At 39.6% G+C, this 27,947-nt stretch overlaps 1 protein-coding gene across 2 annotated transcripts; it reads right to left on the bottom strand.

Moving 5' to 3' along the window:
- Positions 1-1,063: 1,063 nt before the first annotated feature.
- Positions 1,064-27,947, bottom strand: cabp7a (calcium binding protein 7a). 2 transcript variants are annotated; one of them, XM_023828970.2, is made up of 5 exons: positions 27,294-27,947; positions 7,326-7,469; positions 6,400-6,512; positions 5,301-5,451; positions 1,064-4,137 (listed from the first exon to the last, which is right to left on the bottom strand). In XM_023828970.2, the coding sequence occupies exons 1-5, from the start codon at positions 27,400-27,402 to the stop codon at positions 4,010-4,012; spliced, it is 645 nt and encodes a 214-aa protein (XP_023684738.1). In that variant the 5' UTR covers positions 27,403-27,947; the 3' UTR covers positions 1,064-4,009. The 2 variants fall into 2 exon arrangements, with proteins under 2 accessions (XP_023684738.1, XP_023684739.1); XM_023828971.2 differs by having other exon boundaries at positions 5,314-5,451.

Raw genomic sequence — 27,947 nt, 5'->3', positions numbered from 1 at the left:
TGGAAATAAAAGGTTCTCTCAGGGTAAATAGGGGGTCCTTCAACAATCCAAAGACATGGTGCGGGTCACCCAGCGGGGGCCATGTGTGGCTCAGTGGGTCACAACACTATGCTCGTGGTCAACAGGTCACTCATTCAAACCATTGGCACAGTGATATCACCACTGAGCCCTTCCACAAGCCTGATCTAGGGCTGACCCCTTTTTTATCAGCTGTACACCATTTGGTTAAAAGGATCTGTTAAATAAATACAAATGACCCACTTTGTGTGATTGTGTCTGTGTTTGCCCTGTGATGGACTGGCACCCCATCCAGTGCATTCCCTGCCTCTGAGATGGGCTCTAGTCCCTCTAAGAGTTAGCAGCTCCAGCACAGTGATACAGCTGCTTTGTGCACTATGTTTTAGCACATTCTGGCATAAAAAAAAAATGATAGCAGAGGATGTCTAAAAATGTCTTCTTGTTCTGTCCAAAGATATAAGCACACTGTCCGATTAACAATGTCTGAACACAGCAAGGTGTGAACTGGAGATGCTTCTGTAGTGCCCCCTATCTGCCTTCATCCTTCCATTTCTGAGTGTGCTCTGGAACAGGAACAGCTTAGGTATCATTCAACAGGCACCCATCTGAGTGTGTTTGCTTGGCATGCGGTGTTCGCCTTAATGATGTCGCCTCTCAGTTCAGTCAACTGGGTACTAATCTAGCACATAGTAAAACGAATCCAGTGACACAAAAATAAATATATCCAGAAATCGTTCCGATAAAGCTGAATGCGGCTGCAGATTTTTTTCTATTGCTTTGGAGCTGAATCAGTAAATGGGACCTCCACCTCATGTCAGTGTGGGGAAATCCTGGTGCTCCCACACCAACAGGCTTAATGATTCATTCTGCCACTTGACCTCTGCCCTATAGATGCCCGAGCTTGCAGAACCAGAGTTTTGAGTTACAGAAGGAAGTTAACAAGGACAGAACTGCTTCAGCGACCAAGTTCAGTATTTAGGGAACCATGAAACATATTTTATTCAAATTAGACTAGTAAATCGAATGAAAATTTTAGGAGGTCAGACACTTTGATGTTTTAGTGTTAATTACATTCAGAATGTTCTTTTGGTTCCCTTTATTTATAAGCAATATCATCCCACACACATTCTGAACTGGAAGAGAGCTAGAATTGTTTTGTAATTTTTTTTGTTGTTTGTTGTTTACAAGATGTTTCTAACATTATTATACAAAACATTTTGGTGTGAGATCCAGACACGTGCATTAAAAGGATACAAGAGCAGGAATAATTTGACCAGTAGATCACAAGGACTGCTTGATTAATTAACATATTCATCATTTTTTTCCAATACTTCACACAATTTATGGGAAAATACTTGTATTAGAAGAGTGGGAATTAAAGGGGAATTAAGAATTAAGGTCCATAACTCAACAAGAACAGCCTTCAAACACCCTGCAATCCTTCATTATTACCTCATAATATAACTACTACCCAACCTTTAACATCAGTGATTACAAAAGCATATATATATAAAAAATATTGTTTCTGTCAAAATCAAAATTATTATGATACAATAAAATATACTTAAAATGAAAGACAGTTCAATGGTGTTGAACCATAATAACTTGATTTTTGCAACACAGTACATTTATATAAATGATAAAATAAAAATAAACAAAATATTTTTTTAAAAATCCAGTTTTTGTATTATTACACCTACCGCACCATTTATTTATTTGTTTGTTTGTTTAGTACATACTGTACCTTTGGAGAGATTCTGTGTATCATTTTAAAGACCTGTGGTGATGCATTAATGAATGCCATGCTATGGCATACTGCTGAATTTTATACTCTTTGTAAAATGAACAATACTGTAAACTTAAAAATGTGGCATCTTGGTGAATGGAAAATGTTATTTTAGACATCTCAACTTTCCTTGTCCTCGCCTGATGCCTTTCTAAATAGAAATGTGAGGACTTCCTTCTCAAACAGGAAGTGCCGCCATTGTGAGGGAACATACTCTGACAAAAAAGTTGTTCCAGCTGAAGTAGCACATTTTAATAACAGGCTGGCTGGGAAAGGGGGGCTGGAAACGCCAAAAAACATGCACATTACACTAAATGAGAACACAGAGATTCAGCCTCCTGGGATTGATGCATAACACAAGTGGAAATATCCAATTCTCCTGCGTTCATTTGTAGTAAATTATCTGTGTCTTTGTCATTCGCTCCAGTAATCATCATTCCAGCCAGGCAAGATTTGCCTTCCATTTCCGCACTCTAAGCAATCAGTCAGCAAGATTGACATTCTCCCTGTTAAAGGCCCCTTTTTCACCAGATCCAGGTACATCCTGGCCGTCTCTGTTAATAAAAGGTTTACTACAAGCAGGTATAAACAGTGTACAGATTCTATTGCAATAGGTCATTGGTGCATCGAAGATGCATATATGCGTGCATAGACTCATGGGTAATTAGATGCAGGCTAGCTTGATAAGGACTGGTCACCTTGGGAGGACATAGTGTTGCTCGAAGCTTTGTAAAACTTGGCTTCCTTGTTTACTCAAATGAGAACATTAACTCTAAAAACCATAATGACTGCCCTCAAGCTATTGCCATAATAAACCTACAGCTTAAAAAAAAAAAAAAATTATCATAGGAACTTACAAGTGTCTTACAGTATATGCCTGCTGAATTTTCTTGGAGAAACACGGGAATGGAATTATGGAGTGTCATTCTGTTTTGTTCCTTCAGTGTTTTAATATCGCGGATGTTTGCTGTTCAGAGAGATCATGGCCCTAAGGCTACTGACCGCCTTACTCACAAAAAACAGAACTTCCCAGATAGCACAGCTCAAACAAGAGGAATTTCACAATATTGCTTTACGCGTCGAATCCCGACTCCACAGTAAAGCTCCTCCATCACACTTGTGTGTCAGGTTTTTGTTGCCTGAAATGTTCAGATGAGGGACATCTCTGCAAGTCTGGTCATTCATACACCGTGGGACCCATACAGCCTCACTCTGAACTACCATGGCTTGACTATCTGACATATTTCACTGGTGTGGTGTGTGTGTGTGTGTGTGTGTGTGTGTGTGTATGTGTGTGGATCATTTTTATATTACATTGTGTGGACCAAATATTCTCCACAATGTAATAAAAATCTGTTATTTTGTCATTGTGGGGACCATTTTTCAGGTCCCGACATAGGTCTGTGAATGCAATCAAAAAACAAAAAATGCCAAAAGTATCATATTTTGATTGGTTACTTATGGTTCAGGTTAGGGCTGAGTAAGGGTTAACATCGTCACGTTGGGATTAGAGTTTTCCCCATAGAAATGAATGGAGAGTCCCTATAAAGTTATAATTACAAACCTGTGTGTGTGTGTGTGTGTGTGTGTGTGTTTTAATATCCGATGTTTCTGAAGCAGCGATCCATGAAATAATGAAAGCGATTGCCGCTTACTCAATTACATTTTTTTGGTAGCTATTTATAATGAATTATTAATGAGTTGCAAATGCCCCAGACGACAGAGTATAATTGTGGGGCACCAAGTCTGATGAGGGAGCGGTCAGTAGTGGGGGAATCTTCCAGAACATTAATTACAAAGCTGCAGTATTTTCCTAAACAGCCCTTCTCTTTGCTAAAACCCCAATCACCAGAGACGTCAAACCCCGACCAGCCCTGGATGACACTGGCCACAGCTGATCATAAATAAGTTACAGTTGGCTTTTACACAGTCACTCATACATGTGCTAATAATCATATTTATAATCATAACTTTGATTTTTTTTTTGGTGATGTAAATACATGCTCTTCATGCATAAGTATTGGTCTCTATCGCAAGACCAGCTTCAGCCCATTTTTGCCTGCTGAGTTTCCAGTGGACGGCAGTCCCTGTGCGTAAATTTTGGAAAACGATGATTATTATCTGCTTGGGGGTTATTGGTTAAGGAGGGGAGGTGGGTGTGGTCTGTGTCAGTCCGGTGGAGATAGGTGGAGCCCGATGAGGCTCTTACTTCATGCCACTGCGCAGGACCTGATTGGCCGCAATGAGCATGACGCTGATGATGAAGGCGATGGCAAAGGCGCAGATCAGGCTCTTTCGCACACAGGTCTGCTTGACCTGCTGCGTTGGGCTGGCTGGAGAGAGCGAGACAGGAAAAGGGAGAGAGCAGATGGGTATGAGGGCTAAAAAGCAGTTCTGCTCTTCACCACTTCCTTACATAAGGCCAATACGAGGTGCATGTGCACCACTCTTTAATGAGAGGCAAAGCAATATTTATAAAATAATAAAACACTCCACACATTTATAAGATGTTGATGAGATAACGCTATAAACTTTGCACTCGCTTCCAAGTTTTCTTACAGATGTTTGTCTTTCCTGGTGAGGGTGTGCAAAGTGTTTGTGTAAATCAACCACTAACTAACTCCCATTAATAGGTTGTTAATTGCAAATAATTAACCTTTGAATCTTTGGAACAGGTCCACCTTGTTAGTAATCCAGAGACAAAAGCCAGAATAGAAGCACAATTAGACATTAATAACCAGGTCTGGGACACAGTCGATATTCCATCCTGCCTGAAGCTTCAGGAAGCTCGCAGGAAAAGGGAAAAATTTCACGGGGGTTGTGAAACCGCATAAGAAATGATTTATTGAAGCATTCACAATATTTATTTTTTGCAGCTTTAAATTTAATGTCTTTTTTTGGTAGAACATTTTAATCATGAGACCTCCCTGAGGTAATTGTTGGTAGAAGGCCATCTATACAGATTTCAAATGTGCAATTAAATATTTATCTGTAATCAGCATGTGTTGTCTTTCTTGTCTTATATTCAGCATGTTGACTGGTGCTTCAGACCTGCACATACTTTAGAAGATGGTTCCTTGGTGCCATAAATAACATTCAAACCAGAAGAGTGTGAGGTGGGGATACCTGTATGTCTTTGCCCTCGTGTGAAACTCTGGTTGACCTTATCAGCTGCTCTCAGCTGATTCTAATGCCAAACAACAGACCAGACATTCTGTCCAAAACCCATCTGAAACAATCTTGAAATTGTACTTAAATTGTAATTGCTATGTCTGCTGGGACTTTTTCTGTGTTGTGTGTGTGTGTGTGTGTATTTCCTCCTGTTTGGCCAGGTATCCTCTCTCTCTAATGGACTGCCATCCTGCCCCCGCTGTACCCCAGCCCTGAACTGCCTGGGATCCCCCCCCCCCTCCCGCCCATGATCCTGAGCAGGATAAGCAACTGGACGATGGATGGTGGTTGAATGGAAGATCCGTGTTAAACTGCGGCCTCTTACTGTCGATATCCACCTGACACTGCTCTGGGTTCTTGATGTGGTTCTCCTCAGTCATGATGATGTTCTCGATGTCTTTCATAGACAGGTGATCGCAGAAGGTGTCGTAAAGCAGCCTCTTCAGCTCCTCCACAGTCAGCTTCTGCATGTCACACTGAGGGGGGGAGAAGGGACTGGCTTCTGCTCTTTCAACAGCCCGTAGCTAAATAAATTTGTCCTCCTCTTCCTGTGTTATTGGTTCTATTTGCCATCCAGACTGGAGAGCTTAGGTCTGGTGTTTGTCCTCCATGGAATAGTTCTCACTTAATGTTTGGAGTGTGCTTAGCCATTAGCCTTTGAATTGTTGTCATGGTTTGAATATCACATTCTCTAATGTCCTTTTTATTTGTACAAGTAATTCACCTTAAAGCACACTTTAGTGTAAAACAGACTAGGGTCTGATATCTGATGTTATACAGCTCTGATCTTATAAACTGAATAAGATCATACTTTCTCACTGCTATGAAGTATCTTATGAATAATGTAATACATTCTTCTTTAACATTTTTTGAAAACCTCACCGTAGCGTTTCTTTGAGATTTTCTCATAAACGAAACGGCTGTTTGCGTCTTGGCAAATCTCCTTAAGTGAAGAATTGCTGTTATTATCATATACTCTATTACAGCTGATGTTTTATAAATAACAATCTATGTCACTTTGCATTATTAAACTTACGCGGTTCTCTGCTTAAGGCATAACGGTACTGGTTATGCTCTGTGGTCTCTAGAGCTGTCATTCAAAATGAGCAAGACGGGACACTCGGGAATTCCCCGTTTCCTTTCTTTGCCGTTAGGACATCTGGTACCTTCGGTTCATCTTCATTGCAATTTCTTGCCATATCCCCGGAGGATCAGAATGATTTAAAATAGAGGTGATGCACCGTGAATGTAGCAAGGCATCGCTTCAATACTGACTGAACAAAGAGATTTTGTGAACTGATGTGGCTGCAATTAAGCTTTTTACCTTTAATTCCTGTTTTGCGCATCATTGATGATGTATTGAACTGGACTGACTGCATGAACTTATTTCGTTAAAGAAAAGAATGATCGGTTATAAGTATCACCTTCCAAAACACCGAGTCGAAATCTGTTCCGTGAAACTTGTCCGGCATGCCGGCCGCCGACAGCTTTGGTCCGAGCAAGGTGACGAATTCCTCGAAATCCACCTGGCCGTCCCCTACACGATCAGAGGAATTGGTAGTTATCTGCCTCACTTTGAACAAATTATTCACAAGGTCTACTGTAAATAAGAACAGCATCAATAAAACCTTAATTATTGTCTACCTAATATATTACTTTGTGTCATACCGATAAACGTTAATTGCATCCAAAATAGTCCCATGAAATCGTAATGTAATTAATGAAATGGTAATTATATACAAACTTTGTTGCAGTTCAAATATTGATAAGAGTGTATGTGAACCGGAGGTCCGCCAGCCCCTTTGGGTCCACAGACAACTGATGAATTTTATATTATTAACACACACACACACACACACACACACCCTTTCCGAAATCCTTAGTTCTTAATTACTTATGTGATTACACATTGCTATGGGGTTCTTAGCTGTGGCCTATTTTAATTTGGTGCTTCCTGGTGAAAGAATGGTTGAAAACCCTGGTACATGTTACGAAATAATAGGCCTACAGTGTTATATTCTGTATTAATATGTTAATAAGATTAATGTTATTATTACAGAAACTGGCATTTGAATAGAAATGTGCTTTGTGGGGGGAAAAAAGCTTCATTCGAAATTGTTGTTTGATAAACCTACAAAACGTCCTTGATGTGATGTTTACTAGCTCGCTCTTTCTGTGCTAACATAATGGCGAGAAAATGCTCTCTTGTAACATCGCGGAATATCCCTGCTTTCCAGTTTCTGCGGGCTCACATTTATCAGAGTCACAGAGTAGCAGCAGAGATCAGGCAGGCCTGCTTTGCAGATTAAACTTTTACACCTTTTTTCTCGGGTGCCGCACGCCGCCTCACCGTCCATGTCCAGCCTCTGGATGATGACCTCCAGCTCCACCTCGTTGGGCATGTATCCCAGGGAGCGCATGGCCATGCCCAGCTCCTGCTTGGAGATGAAGCCGTTCCCATCGCGGTCGAATACTTTGAAGGCCTCTCGGATCTCTGTGGATCATGGGTGCATTTTATACCCCCAGTCATATAATGAAGCAGGCTTTGTGTCATATAGCCTACACTTTAACATGTTTTGTTTAATAAACATAAAACTAGTGAATAATTTATCCTCAATAAACTGTTACAGCATATCTGTTTCTGTCGCTTAGTACTTGTGGGATTCAATAGAATTATAAAGAAGATACAATGAATAGAGGAAAAGGAGAATATAGCTTAAAGCAGGGCATGATGAAAAGGGGGGGGGGGGTTCATTCTAAAAAATGCAGTTAACTGAAACGAGAACTGACTGGTGCCGGCAAGGCAAGGTTACCTAATCGGGTCCGATAGAGGGAGCGACAGAAAACGTCAGCGGCCCTTACGTATCTGTAGCCTTCCACAAGGACAAGTACTAACCGACTAACTAGAGTAAATGTCAAACATGTGGTTGTCACGTAGACAGAAGGCACCGAGAGAGGGGGGGAGATGCCCAAAGGGCTTTAAAAGGGATACAGCTGATACATATGGCAGAGCCTCCTCCTGTACATGCTGAATGTATGTCAGATGGTCGCTCCCTGATTATAATCAGTCAAGAGAATAAACCGGTGATTTGCAACTTCTCCCCGTGTCAGCTGTGAATCTCTTCTCATCCACGGACCCGGTGGAGACGCCGTGCTCCAACATACTCTATAAACTTTACAAACTTATCAATAAATGCAGTTGAAGAAATCGTCATTTTTTTCTATTTAGCAAGACAGAACGGCTGAAAAAGAGAAACATTTAACTTTAGAAATGATAGAGTTGCAGTAAAAATGCTTTTTCAGCAAGAATATTGCAGACATGAACTTCCTGTCCTAAAAAGTTTTGGAACCATATTCGTAGCTGCCGGACAGATTGAATCATTTATATGCATTGTAGATAATCGTTCAGTCATCCGCAATTTTCCACTTGTCAAGTCATAATGTCAAATGGTTAATCATAAAATATGGAGCAAAGCCACATATCGGCTCGGGTGATAAATCTTTCTGAAAATGCCCTTTTATCTCGGACTATGTATACATATTAAGACTTTCGGTATCGATTTTTTAGTTTGATGCAGAATGAATCAATTGCAAACGCAGCTTTAAAAGGTACTATTTTATCTTCCTTTGAAAGCCTCAGTGATGGATTCGTACCTGTTTGCTCATGGGGAAAAAAATTGATCTAAACTCGCGACAATGTTTCATATTTCTCGAAATGTAATGCATTATAAGTTTTCAAATAACCAGTGATGTAACCAATTAAGTTAAGCGTTCTAAATTTTCAAACTCAACTGCCTGCACGGTATAAGGCTAAATGTTCTTTCATTTTTTTCATACTGAAGTAACCTTTGGATTAAAGTATATAGTTGCTTCCATTCTACCTATTGTTGTCTATTCTCTTTTGTTGGGTTTTTAAGTCTCGCGGGACATAACATACCTCAAAAGCTTTAATATACATTAATAGCAAACATTATATGATAACAAACATAATCATATAAAGATTGTTATTAATGTATATTAAAGTTATTAAAGTATGCTTACATGCTGCTCATGAATGTTCTATGAATGCATTATGAAGGTGCAGTTAATGTAAAGCATTACGAAAATATTATTGTGAGCCAGGGGGAGACAGAGAAACAAAAATCTGGGCAATGGGTTGGGAAATCATGGTGCATTGTAATATACTATACAGACAGCTTTTGGTTTTAGAAATATGGCTTTACAGCTAACTGTTTCCAGGATGAAATAAATCTGCTACCATTTATCAGTGAAATAGCATAGAGACAGACAGAGGGGCGGGACTGGGGAGCCGATGTCCATACAGATGACAGGAGTGCCATAGCTGGTCCAGTGACGGGGGCAGGCTCATTGTATCGCACCAACAGCCATAATAACAATAAAAATAGTAATAACAAAACAAACAAAGCTACAAAGAATGTTTCGCATACAGGGCATTGTGAGAAATCTTTCATCATTTATCATTCAAAGTAGCAGAGCAGCCCAAAGTTTCGGCATGCCCGGGGATTACTGAATACATTGAACTTGAAAGTAGGCTACCTGAAATACACTGCGGTGAATATCAACGCTCCACAGTCAAAGTGTTACTTTTTAGAAATACTAGGTTGTACAGCACAGACAAAGAAAAAAAGAACAATTTTAGTGTTCCTAATTCTATCCTCGTCTTACCCTTTTAATACATCCACCACTTGGCATGTTGGACAAAACACAGGCGAGAATACAAGGACAAAGATGAGCATGTTTGTCGACAAACATTCATGAATTCAGTCGAGATTTTCAAAGTCTGCAAAGTCTAATAGGGCCTAGTACTGAGTTATGACAGTAATATTGATCACAGCTGTGACTCAAGTGCCTGTTTGAAAGGTATCTCTTGCGGATCCCTGTCTTTGATTTCTGTTAATTCACTTTTGCTTTTAACACAAACCTGGATGCAAAACATTTGCACCTGCTTAGATTGCCAGACATTACACTTGTAACACTTATTACCCTAAGAAGGAAGGAGCGCCTGCATAATCCATATTAACGCTGGAATTCGTGCAGCTATATTATAATGTGTATTTCTCTAAATCTGTCATATGAAACTGAAGCACTTGTGTTGAGTAAACAGAAAATTCTTGCCAATGCACAATTATCTGCAGTCATCTGATTGTAAAATTTGTAGCACAATAGTGCTGCAGACATCCTTCTGAATAAACATGTTGTTGTTATTCTATTCAACGGCCGCCTTTAATATCACAGCAGCTATTTTTTAATTCGTCATTTATTTCCCACATGCATCCAGAGTGACTACAGCCATGTCAGCCACGATTAACTTAATTCGGAAGGATGTCATTCCGGTCCAGTCCCGCTGCAGCAAATTGACACTAATTGATTTTTATTTAAAGACGGTCGCATGTGTTAAAGAACCATAATTTAGTACCGTGTCCTGTGGTCGATGGCAGTCACAGTCACCCACTTTCTGTACTGTAGATACGTCATAGTGGAGCTCTCCATTAATTCCTGGAGCCACTGGGGAGAACATCGGTTTAAAGAGAGGTGGGATTTCAGAACGCCATAATGCACATAATTTACTCAGGCTGGGCAGAGGCACATTCCTACAGCCATGCTTGCTGGAGTCGATGAAGCTTTTCTGACAGCCCTGGCTGGACTCTTTATTGATAGTAAAAGTCTGAGTTATTGAGTATTTATACCGCCCAGATCATATCCTTTTCACACTACAGTAAGCTTTCGATGACCACCTGCTGCCCAGTCTGCACCCATGAGCTGCTGAATCGGCAGCACTGGCTTAACAATCGGTGTATTTGGCATAAAAGCAGGACAAGACAGTCTTTATTAGCTAACCCTGACCACTACAGGATTTAAAGTCACTTTTACTGGTGATTGCAACTCTTTAGTATAAAATGTTACTGCTCCAGCCAAACAGGTACCAATTACTGCCAAATTAATATTGTTTTAAATTGCTGTGGAGTTATGTGTAATACAGTACAGCAGGTGGTGTTAAGGACACAGGCAAGTAACCTAAATCATTTGAGTAAAATACATAGCTGTATAAGAGAATCAAATTTGTGTGTTGTACTGGATCAGTTTGGCAAATAAATGTAATTTCTCTGCTAACTCTTTAGAATGTGTTACATGCCAGATCAGTATCCTTTTGCAGTTACTAATGCCCTCATTTATGCTCTTCTGAACTCGGGTGAATAATGTGGAAATATGTCTCCACACTAATGCAATATTCCCAGCAGAAGCCTAATGATATTTAATAGGGTTTCAGTAAAACACTGTTGTATATTAAAACAATTTCACATTTCTTCTTTTTTCCTTCAACCGTGGAGTGTTTCCGTTTGACCTCAATGAAGTTTCCTGATTTGTTCAATGTCCTTTTTCATTTGAGCTGAGGTCATTTTCCCTGACAAAGTTAGTTAGTATGTTTTTCTCTATCCTAAATATACCATTTTCCTAAACATTGCACTGAGCGGACTGATGGAGAATGCATGGTTCAGATGTAATGGTGTGTTCCTATAATGCAAATAATGGTGTGTTTCAAATCCTACTCTAAAGAAACTTGTTTTAAAAAGACAAATTACTTAAACAAAGGTTACAAGGCATCCAGGAACTGTGCCTGAAAATATATGGATCGAGCATGTTATTCCATGCATATCTGCTTATTTAGAAATTGATGTACAAAATCCCACAGGGCTTGTGGAAAATTAATAGGCTCTGATTCCATTAATCCATATTTATATGGTTTTTCTAAATGCTGATTTATCTTTTTCCCCTTCAAACCAGGGTTGTAAACAAAACTTTGGACTTACTACCTTATCTGAACACCCCCCCCTGCCCCCCACACCTCCCCATTTGGATTGTAACACGATGGAACCGTTTAAAGTAATGTTCAAACGGGGCTTAGTGCATCCAGATTTGCACTTTGCCAGACAGCACTGGAAACCAGTTTGAATATTTCCATCATTTCAAAGAATATCTCCAGTAATTGCATCTGGTCTTCCACCTACACTGTGAAAATTTTAATTTACATATGAATTAGAATAAAAACCCAAAATGGCTTAAACATGTCATAAAAGCATGAAGCAAAAAGTGGGAATTATGTGCCTGTGTTTCTGGTTTAATCGTTCAGCAGAGAGCTTCTGTGTCACTTCCTATCAACCATTTGATCTTATTAATGCCAACAAACAAGACAACCCAATAAAACAAAGCAGTCAAAGGCTTTATTTCCACTCCAGTGGTTTCACGACCGGCCTCTGATCCTGGTTCTACACTGTATTCAATTATCAGCCACCAGTATGACCTGCCAGAATGCATCCAATCAAATTACTGTAGCTCTTCCTAGCTAGTGTCTTCAGGAAGTTTCCAACATCTGAACGGCTCTGTGGTCTGAAAACAAGAAGGTGGAACTTTGCATATTCAGCATAAAAAGGGCTTGATTAGGCTCATGCCAGACCCCGATTCTCCTGCTGCGACCAGCAAAATTAAAACTCCCCAAGGCAACAGTTTGAAGTTCGACTTGTACCACTCTTTTCAGTAAGAAACTCTTTTTAAGTAGCTATCAATATTCTGTTGTATAAACCCTCCATATAGATGAATTTGACTTTAAAAGGTGACATCAAAAGTACATGTTTCTTTAAGTCAAAGACACACTTTCAGGAGAGATATGAAACTGCTTCTTAAATAGGACTTGGCCACAAAGTTCAGCTCCTGAACTATGTGGGCTTTTATGGATGAATTTGTATCAGAATCATTTTGTTATTGTTCCCTTTGTAACTTTAATGTTTGCTGAAACACCAAATCTGACCTTTTCTGCAACAATATACCTTACAGAATATAGTATTGTTTCAGAAATTATATGAAAATTTTTAGACTTTCTAGAGAAATATATCAAGCTTAAACTCTACTTTCCTTTGTAGCTTTATGACAGTCTTAGTTTTTTATTTTCAATTTTATTCTTTAAACTAACAAACAATGTGTCTTTGTTTTCCTTTTAAGCTTGATGCATTAACACTATAAAGTAATTTTCCTGTACGACATTTTGCAGTAACATAGAACACAAGATTACTCCCTGTAATCACTTTCTAACAGGAAGAATGTTATTAAAAAGCTTTTTACAGCAAGAAAAAAATCATTACAAAAATATGCGAAATGCACAGGCATGGACCCAGGGGCATCTCAATCAAAAGAAAGAAAAACAAATAACAAAGTAAACCATCTGTTTATTGTCAGAGTTAAAATGTTCTCCGAGGAAGAACAGATACACACCCGTCAATGAGCAACTTTCCATAAGAAAACAATACGCTTGATATATCAAACTGAATTAGCTTACAATGTTTATAGTGATGATTTTATTTGTAGTCCACTGTTTAAATCATTTACCAGAGAGACTAATGTGAGAAAACATTGTTCTCAATGGGATGAAATAATCTCATATATCCAGTCCATAGGCTATTCGAGCAAGATATCAATCACTAGGGTCAGGATGATTTTAAGTAAGAAAGTGTCTCACAAAAGGATCAGTGTTAAATAGGGTAGAGAATGGCTTAAACTGTCTGTGATACATTTAATATGTTTAATGTTTGATACGCCTCACTGGAGCAGGGCTCTGCAGGCCCAGCCTTTCACAGCCTTCTTTGTCATGGAAACTATTAAAGCAGAAATACTTCTTAAATGTTCCATACAACCGTGATTGCAGGCTGACCTCCATGAGCAGCCAGATTTTAATACCGTGGTAACAAAACCATTACTAGGCTTTGGAAGAGTCATAAGGGGGATGCGTGAGCTGGAAGCGATACCAGGAGGAAGCATGAGCTGGATGCATCACCAGGAGGAAGCATGAGAACATAAGAACTATACAAATGAGAGGAGGCCATTCGGCCCATCGAGCTCGCTTGGGGAGAACTTAACTAATAGCTCAGAGTTGTTAAAATCTTATCTAGCTCTGATTTAAAGGAACCCAAGGATTCAGCTTGCACTATGTTATCAGCAAGACTATTCCATACTCTGACTACACGCTGTGTAAAGAAGTGCTTCCTTAAATCCAGTTTGAAATGTTCTCCCGCTAATTTCCACCTATGGCCACGAGTTCTTGTATTTGAACTAATGCTGAAGTAACTATTCGGTTGAACAGCATCCAAACCTGTTAGAATCTTATAGACCTGGATCATGTCCCCCCTCAGTCTCCTTTGCTTGAGGCTGAACAGATTTAGCTCAACTAACCTTTCCTCGTATGACATTCCTCTAAGACCAGGAATCATTCTTGTGGCCCTACGCTGCACCTTTTCTAAGGCCGCAATGTCCTTTTTAAGATATGGTGACCAAACCTGCACACAATATTCTACCAAGGAATTGTATAATCTTAGCATTACCTCCCTTGACTTAAACTCCACACACCTGGAGATATACCCCAACATCCTATTGGCCTTTTTTATTGCTTCCCCGCACTGGCGAGAATGACATATGGAAGCATCAACATACACACCAAGGTCTTTCTCATAATCAGCTACCTTTATTTCAGTAGGTCCCATAAAATACCTGTACTTTATATTTCTGCTCCCTACATGGAGTACCTTACATTTGTCTATGTTAAATTTCATCTGCCAGGTATCGGCCCAGTCACTAATTAAATCAAGATCCCGCTGTAGCTGCTGAGCTGCTAGTTCAGTATCTGCTACACCACCCACCTTGGTGTCATCTGAAAATTTCACCAGTTTACTGTATATATTGGTGTCTATATCATTTATGTAAATTAGGAACAATAGTGGTCCTAAAATTGAACCCTGCGGTACCCCACTATGAACGCAGGCCCACTGTGACATTGAGCCTCTTATAACTACTCGGTGCTTCCTATCTGTTAAAACAGTTATCAATCCAGGTCGCTACAGTTTCTAAAATACCTGTCGCTTTGAGTTTAAGTAAGAGCCTCTTGTGGGGGACAACATCAAAAGCCTTTTGGAAATCTAAGTAGATGACATCATAGGCCTTCTTATCATCAACTTCCTGAGTAGCTTCCTCAAAAAACTCCAACAGATTTGTTAAACAGGATCTACCTCTCCTAAATCCATGCTGGCTATCCCTCAAAATGTTATTTGAGTCCAGGTAATCTACCATTTTCTCTTTGATTATAGCCTCCATAACTTTACCAGTTACACAAGTTAGACTGATTAGCCTATAGTTTGACAAATTACTTCTATCCCCTTTTTTGAAAATGGGTGTTATGTTGGCATACTTCCAATCAGAAGGTACCACACCTTCAGAGCATGAGCTGGATGCATCAACAGGAGGAAGCATGAGCTGGATGCATCACCAAGAAGAAGCGTGAGCTGGAAGCGTCACCAGCATCTCCAGAGGCTGCTTCATGACTGACACCCGGAACTGTGCTCACGTAACATTGTATAAATGGCACACACTTCCTGTATTTTTCATCCATATTCAAGGTCATCACTCCTTACTCATTGATCATTTCAGACCCCGTCTCTCCATTTCACTGCTATGTTTTTCGCAGTTAGTTCAGCTGGTTAGAGCACTAATAACAATGACACTAATAGCATCTAGGTTCAGGTTTGATCCCAGGATGGGCCACATGTGATTTATAATGAATTTCCTACAGCATCAATAAAGTACAGATGCTCCTCTACTTACGAACTTGCAACTTACGAATGTTCAGACATATGAACGAAGAGGACTAAGTCCAAATTGTGTTCATTGGGCTCCCGTTTCCTGTCATAATTTTTTTCTGCGCGCCAATTCCTCCTTCTGGCCGTAGCGTACGTACTCCCAGCATCCTAGTTCTTTGCACTTGCATAAAAGTTAGGAACGGCCGTTCAGAACATAACTCGTTCGTAAGTACAGGAGTGTCTGTATACCTGTCTGTTTATGTTTCATTGACTATATTATAACATATTTTTCTTTCCAGGCTTTATTCATTTTGTTATCAGACTAAACATTTGTTTTTCCTTCTAAATAAAAAATGGTACATGTCCTAATTGTCTTCTGATCTTTCCAATTTGAATCAATTCTTTCCCATATGTAAATGTTTTTTAAAAGAATCACATTCCCCACAAAGTCCAAAAACATATTAAGGTTGTATTGTTTTGTATTGTATTGTATTGTTGGGGGGGGGGGGTGATGTGTTGGCGTCCCATCCTGGGTTGCGCCCATAGCCTCCAGAATAGGTTCTGGACCCCGTGACCCTGAATAGGACAAGCGGGTACAGAACATGAATGGATGCCTGGAGGGATGGTTTGATGGACATTTTGGTATCTGTTGACCATTTCATTTCCGACTGATGACATATCCCTCTTTTCCATTTATCCCTTTTCTGAGGACATTACCTAGTGGGATTCATCCTTACATTTTGGTTGAAAATTGATTTATTGTGTGTTTTGTGTATTGGGTCCAGTACATCTGACCAAGTCATAATAATAATAATAATAATAATAATATGTAATTGATCTTGAGGACTGGTGAAATACTAAATTAAACTTTTTAAACTAATTTTTTTTTCTGGATTTGATGTCAGAACTATATTTTTCAAAATCTACATATTTCTCTGATACTTGGAGCCTGAAAGGATGCTTTCAGGCAGCCACCGCGATTTGCCCTGAGATAAAATAATTCCCATAATATCTCAGTGGAAATCTTTCTTATTAAGTTAGCATCCGTCTCCTTTTCGAGATCTCCGGAGAGTCCTTTCTTCATTCGTTGATGTAATGCCTGTCCTCAGCCACACGGTGAATCAGCATTATACATATGTTCAGAAGTATATATTGTAAAATGTTTTGGGGTCATGACTGACCAAAAAAAGACAAGCATAATAATATTACGGAATGGCTTACCATGTATATTCTTGTACTGTATATCCTCTTGCAAAATTTTTATTCCATCCTGTATGTAATATAAGCAATTGCATCAAAATGATGTCTTTCTTATCCATTATTGTTAAGAGACAAAATCAACATCTTTATGGTGTGCAAACCAATTTTTCCAGTCCATTTTTCGTTCTTCCTGGAAAGTTCTGCTTTTCACCAGTTATTAGCTTGGACTTAAGCTAACGAACTTAAAAAGGCAGGACAGCAGAAGAGGCTGAGGAATTTTTGAATCACTCTTAATTAATTAACTCACAGGTCTTACTTGGCAAAGTAAGTGCACTAGGCATTCTGGGGGCTTCTCTCTGGGATGTGGACATTATTCGTTTTTGCCGATGTGTACCAGCTACTCGGAGTGGGGGGCTGGTGCATCATTCGTGTGTGTGGCTACTTGACAAGGATTAAATTTGTTTAAAATGGATTATGTGTCCATTACGCTGTAAGCCTGATTTTTAGGTTTTTTTTTTTAAAAAAAAGCATAATTGTTCTCAGAATCTCATAATATAGTTCAATAGACATAGCTTAGCTGATATTCGTGCACACATTTCTAAATAAAAACAGGTCCCGGAGAAATAAATAAAGCTTATTCCACAGCTACACAAATTAACCTAATTAATATTTGTCTTTCTTTAAATATGTGTTTCTTCAATAACCGGGAACAGTTAGGTACTGTAGCTATTAGTTAATTAGTACCGCAAGTATACAAGTAAATTTATTTATTCAATATATTTTTTGATTAAATGCTAACATTCAAATCAATTAGTAAGCAGTTACATTGAACCTTTATATAATTACAATCAAATCAATCAAATTACTTTTTTAAGTGTGGGTATAAGTGACTGTAGTCCTCTATCCCAGGGGATGCAAGGACAAAAGGGTGAGGTGTTCAAGCATCCACAGCTACTGCACATGCCCGATTCAGCTAAATACATTTGTAAAAAAAAAAAGGAATACATTTACAATCATTTATTGCAAGCCTATCAGCCTACATCGTATCCTTATGTTTGACCTCATGGTCATTACATGGTCATTTTACAGTTAGTTAATGCAACTTAAAACCACCTGTTAGTACAGCTGCATAATCTGCAGGAGTGACTCAGCGGCACCCCTCCTGGGCTTACAAGGCCGTATCTGTTCCTCCGGCTTTCATGCATAACTTATTCAGGGAGATGAAGTACTTCACCCCGAGGCAGCCGGGGGTAATTAGTGCCATCCCTGGTGGCCAGACCTCGATACGGACTCCACTGGAGGAATCGCGCCTGGCCGTCTGACCACAGTCCTGGACCTACGTCACTCTGGACAAAAGTGTCTGTTAAATATGTAAAATGTAAATGTAAAAACTCCCTTTAAAAATTCAGCTGAAAATTTATTTATAATTTATAGATTCATTAGCCATTTGTGCCATAGATTTTTGCATATCCCTTCTGGTTATATTTAAGGGCTCATCGACAATACGGCTTCTCTACCTGCCTTGAGACTTTTTTGATCCAGTAACCTTCTGGACAGGGATATGGACTCACAACCCCCCGAAACACATGCTTCCCCAAAGGCACACAAGTGCCATTCAAACACTATGTGATCACAACAATTCAGTGACTCTTTGCTGTCCAGTGGAGCTTTTCCACTGCCACCAGAGCCGAGCCACATCATTAACTGGGGGTTTTCCATTGTGTATGTGAGCCGTACCCAAGCTGTACTCATGCTGACAAGGCCCTGCTTACTAGCGTGACCAAACCCAGCCGGTTGCATCAGCACCATCCGATTGGTCGAAACGCACAGAGATGTCCATGTTTTGTGCATAGATATTCTGAAGAAAAAAGGGCATATTTTGCATATTATTCATTATTAGAATTATCGAACATCGCAAAGTGCATTTCCATCTCAGAACTTGAATATTTCCAACCACCTACTTAAAAAAGTACTATAGAACAACTGAAAGGAATGGATTTGTAATGTAAATTTACACAAGATGTGCTAGAAAATTAGGAAATTAGCACATAGTAAATCATGATCTACAGTATGTGAACAGTCCACAAGGACTCTTCACTTTTATGACACTGTCGTTCGCCAAACCCAGCAACACTTTTACTGAGCCGATCCTTCTGCAGTGAAAAATTGAAGCGAGCTGAAACTGTGCTGTAACTAGACTCACAGTACGGCCCGATTCCTGTATGCCAGTAGAAAAAACACAAGCAATTATACATAATCCTTTATATCTTTGTAGACCTTGCAATTACGGAACTGTGTCCTCTGTCACTCTCTGTGACATTTATGAGTGACATTTATGAAAGAAGTGGCACAGCCCACTGTATATGTACACCCCAGAAGACATTCCCCAAGGTTTGTTACGTGATATCATCACTGCCAATGATCCTCTGTGTTCCTGATATTACAGGCTTGTTGTCAGATTCTCCTCATATGTGTAACAGGAAGTTGAGGCCTGTTATTCCCAGATGAACACCATGGTGACCAGCACTCTCTCTCATTCTTCTCGAACACATTAGGTTCAAGGTGCAGAAGCTGGTAACATGAACTTTATGTTCTTGTTTAAATGTCTTGCTTGTCGCCATGGTCACATGATGCCATCCATCTATCCGTTTTCAATAACTCCTTATTCAGTTAGGGTCGCAGTAACCCAGAGCCTGCCTTGGGAATGAAGGCAGTCACACGCTCAGGATCAAAGGATGAGCACAGGATCTAACACTGTCATTCATTGTCAGTCCCTCACCGTATGCATGTCTTCAAGCAAAAATGAATTTGATCTGAGTCCTTGTCCAGCATATATTTCCCAGTGCACTACACAGACCAAAAAGAATCATCAAATATCATTCATGTATTTTGATTCATAGCAGAAAATGATTAAGATGTTATTCTAGTATTATACATGAGTGCCCTACTGGGGGTAATTGGTAGTAAATTCACAGTGGATCTGTTTTCCAGAAAATCAGTACCGAGGTTATCCTGGGACAACAGGGAACTAACTAGAGATGGATTTGTTAATGATCAACATGAGTGGTTTTCTCTGCCAGACTCCAGAGTCCTTTATAATCATGAGGTCAAAGGATACATGGTTCACTGACTTCTATGCAATGCAGATAAGTATAATAAATAGCTACTCAAAGAGCGGCACAATTTTAGGGTTAGCCTAGCTAATTGTCTCCTGGGGAATGTAGGCAGGTTGACTGCATTGCAGCATGTAACAATACCCCTTTTTCACACCCTACAACTCTCAAAACCACGCCTAGGCCTACCCCGTCATTACGCACGTCTTGGGTCACAGCTGAAATTTAATGAATACCTGTGAAATGTATGAGTTGTACTCTCTAGGTTTCTCCTCATGATGAAAGTTGCTGGAGAGGTGAGGTATGGCGTTTCACCATCAAGCCGTGAGATTGAAAATTCTGTCTGGGAAATTAAATACCCGCATCATTCGGCACTCCTTGATTTTGCTAACAATGTGAAAGTAAATAACTCCTCAATACGATGGCCGCGTTCCCATTTAGAGACAAGATTACTTTAGAGGCAGAAAGAAATTTAATTTTCATATCCAAAACACTGGCTTCTCTTTCATATCTGCCTCTTATTTATTCGCTCATTATAAATTCCATGCTTGGCTTTTCAATTTGATTACAAAGGCACGTATTTACGAAAAAAGAAAAATTGTTTTCCTAAATGGACAACGTCTGACCAATTTCAGCTTTGCGGCTCCTTCTCCCTACATAAAATTAATTACATGTCTTATCTGACAGTTACTAAAAAGAGAACTTACTGAAAACACTCACAGACTTAATGACCTGTTGAAGAGTTTCAGACACATTTCTGAATTGATCTCTTCTGATTTCCAAACTAATCATTTCACTTTTCTGATATTTTTTCACTATGCATTGGTGGTATAGCGGTTTGTAGAGCTGCGGTTCTAAAAATTAAACCAGCCAATACAATCTTTAAATATATACACCCTAACTGAATTTGCCGCCTTTCCAGAATTTTCCACTTGGGCTTAATGAAGTGTATATTCAATTCAATTCAATTTTATTTGCATAGCGCATTTTCACAACATTACATTATCCCTGCCTAAAGCCCCCAGTGTGTGAGCCAGAGGCGATAGCGGCAATGGAAATCTGCCTGGAAGGAAGAAACCTTGGGAGGAACCAGACTCGAAGGGGGAGCCCATCCTCCAGGGGGCAGCAGAGAAAGTCAAATGAGCAAGATGGCAAAATCCTAATTTACACTGTCCAGATTTTAAGATTTGTGTTTCAATGCGGAAGGAAGGTGACGGCAGGCAGATGCTGGTGCTACTTCTGATGGCGGGATGAACAATGGTACGGCAGCAGGGAAGGAAGACGGGACACCACAGGCAGAACTGCGGAGGGCCGTCTACTATAGAGATACGTAGTTGGTTGAGATTCTACATCTAGATCAGCAACAATGTGTTCAATAAAAATGTAAAATATGATGCAAATTAGCTGCTTACATAACTTGTGAGTGCCAAATATAATATTATAGTTGCAGTGAAATTATCTTCAAGCAGGCTGGAGAACGTAAAGTTCGTGATAAGCCCCTGATTTTTTTATTCAATTCTCGTTGATAAAAGCAGTATTATCACAATGAAAATGCAAGATTTACTATCCCATTTCCCACAGGACTCTTGCAGGAACCTAAATAAGCGATTCCTTAAGGGTCTACCTCGACTCCTATTTTAGGACGTTTTAAAATGAGGTTTATGTAAAATATGGTCTTTCTCATGACCTTCACTGACTATCTCTCAGCCTAGCATTATTTAAAATTTATAAAACCTCAATGCAGTTAGACTTTTAGTTTCATATTTTATGTTATTTTCCAAAGGTACTTTAATGATGTATTGATTTAATGATGTTTTAATGATAAATAATGCAGTTTTTCCTGAAAAAAAACAATCAGAATAAATAGCTCAGTTGACTTGCATGATGATTTTATTCATACCAATACTCACATGTGCATTTTTGTCATATTGTTTTTATGAATTTCAGTTGTATGTTCTTGAAAGCATGTTAACCCACATTAGAACAGGGCTCTGAAACGAACATACTGTCCATTTTTTTGTGCCGGGGTACAACAAATAATTTTTTGTTCTTCCATTTCATAAGCACTTTTGACAATGGTCTCCTAACATTTTAATTTGTAGCAGGCTAATTAACAGAGGCCTGAAGCCATTTGATAATAGAAAGAAGAAATTAAAACCTAACTGCACTTACTTGTTTAATTTTCTGGAAAATTATGTATATTTTTTTATACAAATTGCTCTAAAAGCAAAACATGTGCCTATGAACCTCCCCCCAATGCATTTCTGTGTTGCTGAGATTCTGTAATGTGGGGGGCTGCTACATGAAAAACTCTAATACCATAATGTGAACTAAACACAGCCATTTCCAGAACACAGTAGCACAATGTCCCCAAACAGTCTGAAACCTTGCGTCACCAATATTCTTTTCTGTTTCTTATGCTGAAAGAGAATAAGACAATATTGCTGCTGTGGTAAAAACAACATCAGACAGATAGGACCTTGGCATCAGGGTTTAAACATAGACAGAGCTTCACCCTCTTATGTCCAAATTGCACCTTGCCGGAGTGCAACCTTTGTTTTAATGTCCCAAAATTTAGTACAAGATTAAAAATGACAAGTTTAATAAAGGGTCTGATTTGTACGAAAAATTATGTTTTCCTGTTTTCATTAGTATCTCTGACCAGACATTCATTCCTCAAGTGGGTGAGATTTTCCTGAATGAAACATTGATTTCTCTCCCATGTTTTGTATCATGATTTATTTCACTTATGGTTTTGCTGCCTAAACTTCATTTAGTAACTAGACTGTCATAGAGGTAAGATGTATGTAAGAAGCAATCTGTGAACAACTTGATGTTTAATGCATTTTTACAGGGACATTACAAATAAATAAGCATGAATATTACTAGTAGTGATAAGTTGTTTTGATACATTTTTACGTTTCATTTGCATGTTTACATTTTTTAGTTTAGTGGCAATACAACATGTACATACTGCATTTTTAAAATTGTGATCATAATTACACATGATAACTAATAAACTAATGTTCAAAGTGGCTTATTCAGGACACCCCCCCCCCCCCCCAACCTTACAGAGCCCCTTCTCCTCCTCTCTGATTCTGATTTAATTCCTCTTTAGCTCCATCGGCATTAATCCAACTCAGCAGGATTTCATGGCCTTTAACTGTCTTTAATTTGCTCCTTTTCCTTGCCACATCCTCCACCTTGTAGTATGCGAACCAGAAACTTCCTTTATGCAAGCTTTAAGTGTTGTTGACTTTCACTCAACTGTAATAGTAAACTCGAACTGATTCAGAAAATCCCACCAAATTAATCAGCGGAGGAGTTCTGTTGTCAAGTCTCTCGGCCAACTTGGCAAGAAAAAGCAAACAAAACACAGGCCTGGAACATCTGCCCACAAACATATATTAAGACGGCTGGTCTGGGCTTCCCGATTTCCCATTTTCTTTGGTTCATTTCATCAGTTGCAGTTTTCATCTCATGAGTGTTTCTGCCAATATGTGGTCTGCTGTCTCGTGTGGCTGCGTGGACGCTCACAGCACTGATCATTGTTATGGTCCAACCTAATTCACTGCACATCATATAAAGGAACTGCAGAGGGCTTCTTTTCCAGTGAAGCCATGATGTCAGTCGTTACAGTCCATGTCATTTCCTACATGTCATCTAGTTTATAAGCCACTGATTAGAGCTCAAAATCGGCAGAAATAGCAAAAATACATTTTTAGATAAAGGTCTTTCAGAAAGTTTGCCTGAAATGTAACTCTAAACAGACCTATTAAAAGCACAAATGAAAAATCAAATATTTGTGAAGAGAGGAAGGAAAAGGGAGGTATCTTAAAACTTTAAAGAATAAACAGATAAGAATCACCAAGAACTGTGATAAATAAATCTGGTGCGTCATGATGTCAGATAGCTGCAGTTCCTGGGGAAAAATTATATTTTCCAGTGAAACCTCTTTATCTAGGATCACAAAACAAATTTGTTGGCCAGAATAACTCTTTGTAAGCGTTGGACCATACAATGGCTCAAGATCTAATTCAGTGGGATGAAGTCTTATAGACCAGGAAGTAAGGATAGGTGTCAAAGCTGAGTCACATAAAGGTCTCTTGCCATCCAGGGTGTTCCCCACCCCTGTGCCATGTTCTGCATCAGGAAGATTGAGACAACATTAGCATTCCTCTGAAGAAATCCTCCAAAGTTTAATCTCATGACAACAACCGCTACAAATGTTATGCTTGATAGACATATGCCTGCTCTCTCAAACTGGATCCCATTTAGAGACATCTGAGTTTCCAGGAAGCAGCGACAGACGGAGTGGCTGGGACACATCACAGGAAGAATGGGGCAGAAAGAAAAAAGAGGACATACAGGACAATGTGACATGTCTGTGCTTGAGAGGAGCCTGGGAATATACTGAATGGATGTGAGGTATCATTCATACAGAGGATCACATTGTGATGCCGAATGAATAGAAACGAAGGTAACTTCCCAGAGGGATTTTCTCTGCGCCATTTATGCTATAAGACCAATCATTTCTAGTCTTAAGTTCTTTCTTTTGCATTCAAATGTCCTATATATTAGATATGATTGTATATAGATTTACATACTGAAGAGATGCCTTTGTAGAAAAGAATGAACAGGTCAGCAGAGCTGAAATCAAAGACTAAATATGACAAGCAAACCTCACTTCAGCTGATATGTAACAACAAAACTTGGATAAACAATGTCTCATCGGCTCTAGAATCCAGCTCACAAGTTACGCTCACTCTACTGAACAAGTCTTTTGTCAGTTCACCTACTTTTAGCTTAGCTGGCTTGCTGCTCTGGATTTCTGATCTCCAGATCTGACTTTCTGGTGTACTGGTCTGGCTTTCTGGTCTCCCAGCTACTTCCATTTGGCTTAATGGTATGGATTGGTCCTGTTTGTTTTACGTTTGTCTTTAGTTCATTGTATAGTTTAGCAGCCTTGATTCGGCTCACCTAACCCTTTGTTCTACAAGCTCCTCTTTGGTTACTTGGCACTTGAGAACAACCCAGCTGTCTCATTTGCGTATCTCACAGTCACCAGCCCTATTCCTGTCAACACTGAGTACTGGGAGACCAGCCTGTCAGAGGAAAGGCCTGACAGGCACAAGACCTGACATCACACGCGTGTGTATGTGTGTGCATCACGGGACTTTGCATCCTAACTGGAGCATGCCAATGGCATCATATCTCTCACCGCACCACTCTGCTTCAGCCACATGGGGGCACCCTTTTCAGAACACAGTCCTAAACGTTCCTGTGTTATTCTCTCCTTCTCTCTCTCAGCTATAACAGATTAGATTCACTGTACATCATTGCTGCAATCTGTTCTACTAAAGTTGTATGCCATTGCTGATGTCTTGTAATATCTTTCCATAATAGGATCCTGATATTTCCTCCCCCTTCCTGGGGGGGAGGGGGGGGCTTGACTCATAGTATTTTGTATCAGAATGAGGTCCTGAAAAAATGAGTGTGCACCTGTGTCCTTAGTGGTCTTGAAATCATGCTCATGATTGATTTTTCACACTGATCTGAAGCTAAATGTGATCAAGGTGATACACTTGTGTGTTCTGAGAGTATATTCATGCTTTTCCAATGTTTCATGAGCAGTGCAACCCTTACAAATATTTGATTACTGCTCCTGGGGTGGCGAAATAATTCTGTGGATGTGCTGGCTCATTTCAACAAACTGGGTGTGTCTGCATCCAATTTACCAGCTTCAAAAAGCACTCCCCCCGTCCCTCTGCACCACAGCCCACTACTGCTCAATAGAAGCGTTTTAATTTAAACTCCCGCAGGAGAGTTAAGTGTTTGCTTAATTTCTTGCAAAAGAAACCTAAACCTATTTTCTTTTCCCTCAATTGAAACTATAAGAACTGATTGAATGGAGCTAATAGTAATTTTATTCCCTGACTAATCAAAGCACCAGGACTAAGTCCAAACATTTTTTCACTTTACCTCTTTAGCAAATGGGAATGTGAGCAGAATTATCCATCTAATCTTGAATATCACACTCTAAGAAAATCATACAGTTTGCGTAAAGGACATGAACAGCTCCAAAGAATAACATGTTCTGCCACCGGACTGCTTCAGAATGATATACGTAATAAAATCTCCCCGTTTTAATTCCCAAGGTTAAGAGTCACAATATGTCACGATTCTATAACCAAATACTCATGTATACACAAAAAAGTCAAGGAAGGGAATGTTTGTGTCATGACTTCAGGCATGAAGGACTCAAGGGCAGGAGTTGTAGCAAAACAAAAGGGGTTTATTCTGAACATAAAGGAACAGAGCATGGAAATGAACTGGACTGTGAACTGGGCTCAAATGAGGAGGACTGGAAATTAGGAATGGTACAGGGAATAGGAGGGTTTGACGTCAATGACTGGACTGGGGAACACAAGACTGGGAAGGACTAACGAGGGAGGTAACGAGAGGCAGCTGGGAGTGATTAATACGAGGGTTAGGAACCAGAGGTCAGACAAACAAGTGACAGGTGTGTTAGGGTCACGCCAGGGAGGAGACAGGACGGTCAGGTGGACATGGGGGGCAGGACGTGACAGTTTAGTGCTTTCTAGTGTTTCTGTTCTGTGCTGGATAAAATAAAGATAATTTTAATGCTATCAGTTTTAAAGCCTTTTCTTTCACTGCACTTTAATAAGCTGCTTATTATTATTACTCATATTGAAATCACGGTTCACGCCTCATTTTATGCCTCGCAACTATTCTCTGTATAATGATTATTTTATACCCATAGGCAACTTAAGAAATCTGCGTCTGCCCTGGAAGAAACAAGGATTGCGGTATGATTTGTCAAAAGTAAACCACACACTAAATTACATTATTTGGAAAATAATTCCTACAAGTTAACCCTTATGCAGGGTTATATGGACATCTGAGCGCAGTTACATGCACCTATTAAAACAGTTTTTCAAATTTCAACTATTTAATTAAGATACTTGATCTTACTGTTACAGCATTTTCAGGATAACATTTCAGAATGTGCATCTCCGTAAAACAAAAAGTAATTAATGAATGTACATTTTCACTTTTAATTGAATTCCATGTCTATTATTTTATTTTATTTTATTTGCACAGGTGCACTAGTGCTTTTAGTTTCCCATTCTGTCATTAACGGCTTTCGCACGACCCGTTAAGAAACTTTAGCTTCAGCACTTACCAAATGTCAAGCCAGCGGTTGCAGGAAGCCGTACTTTTATTCGACTGAAACGCTTCGAGATACATTAGCCCGTTTACAGTTATGCCTGCAGTTGAACACATTGTATTTTGAATGCCTGTGCGTTGCTGCCCCAAACACCAGTATTTAAGTGCATTTCTTACCCTCCACCTCGTCCTCCGGCAGATTAATGGGGGTCCGGTAGGAAAGGATGTCTGGAATAGTGCAAATCCCCCTGTACATTAAAGTCGAGGTCACGGGGTGCATCGGCATCTCTGCGAGCCCAAGCAATCACCCCTATCTTGATCTTCATATATCACCGTTTTCGGTGGCAGGTCGCAACTTTCCACCACTTTTTTATAAAAGGTTCTCCCGTTCTTGGTACGTACGTCTTCTTCTCCGGTTTATGTTCTTATCTTTTTCTTCGTGTGGATGGGAAAAACTGCAGCAGCCTCATTCAGGAAAACGGAGCGCAAATCCAGAAATTGCGGCCGTTGCAGCTCTTGTATTTCTGTTGCCGATGCACTTTAACAACAAAACCTCATTAAGGTTAATTGCTTCGTACGAGTTGATATTACGATGCAAACATATGGTACGACGACAAGGAATCCGGATGGTCTTTCAAAAACTACTTAGTAATCCTATCACACTTCCCCTGTGAGCGCCGCGCTTCCATTTAGTTGCATAATGACACCGGATGATCCAAACGCGTATACTGCCAAATGCTTTTAGGCTGTGTTAACAGCAAAAAGAGAAACGTTAAAATTTCACTTTTGGGTAAACATAGCCAAGACGTATCAATGTACATCCACATGCCA

The sequence above is a fragment of the Paramormyrops kingsleyae genome, chromosome 2 (genome assembly GCF_048594095.1).
Source record: "Paramormyrops kingsleyae isolate MSU_618 chromosome 2, PKINGS_0.4, whole genome shotgun sequence".
NCBI lineage: Eukaryota > Metazoa > Chordata > Actinopteri > Osteoglossiformes > Mormyridae > Paramormyrops > Paramormyrops kingsleyae.
This window is presented reverse-complemented; position numbering and strand designations above follow the sequence as displayed.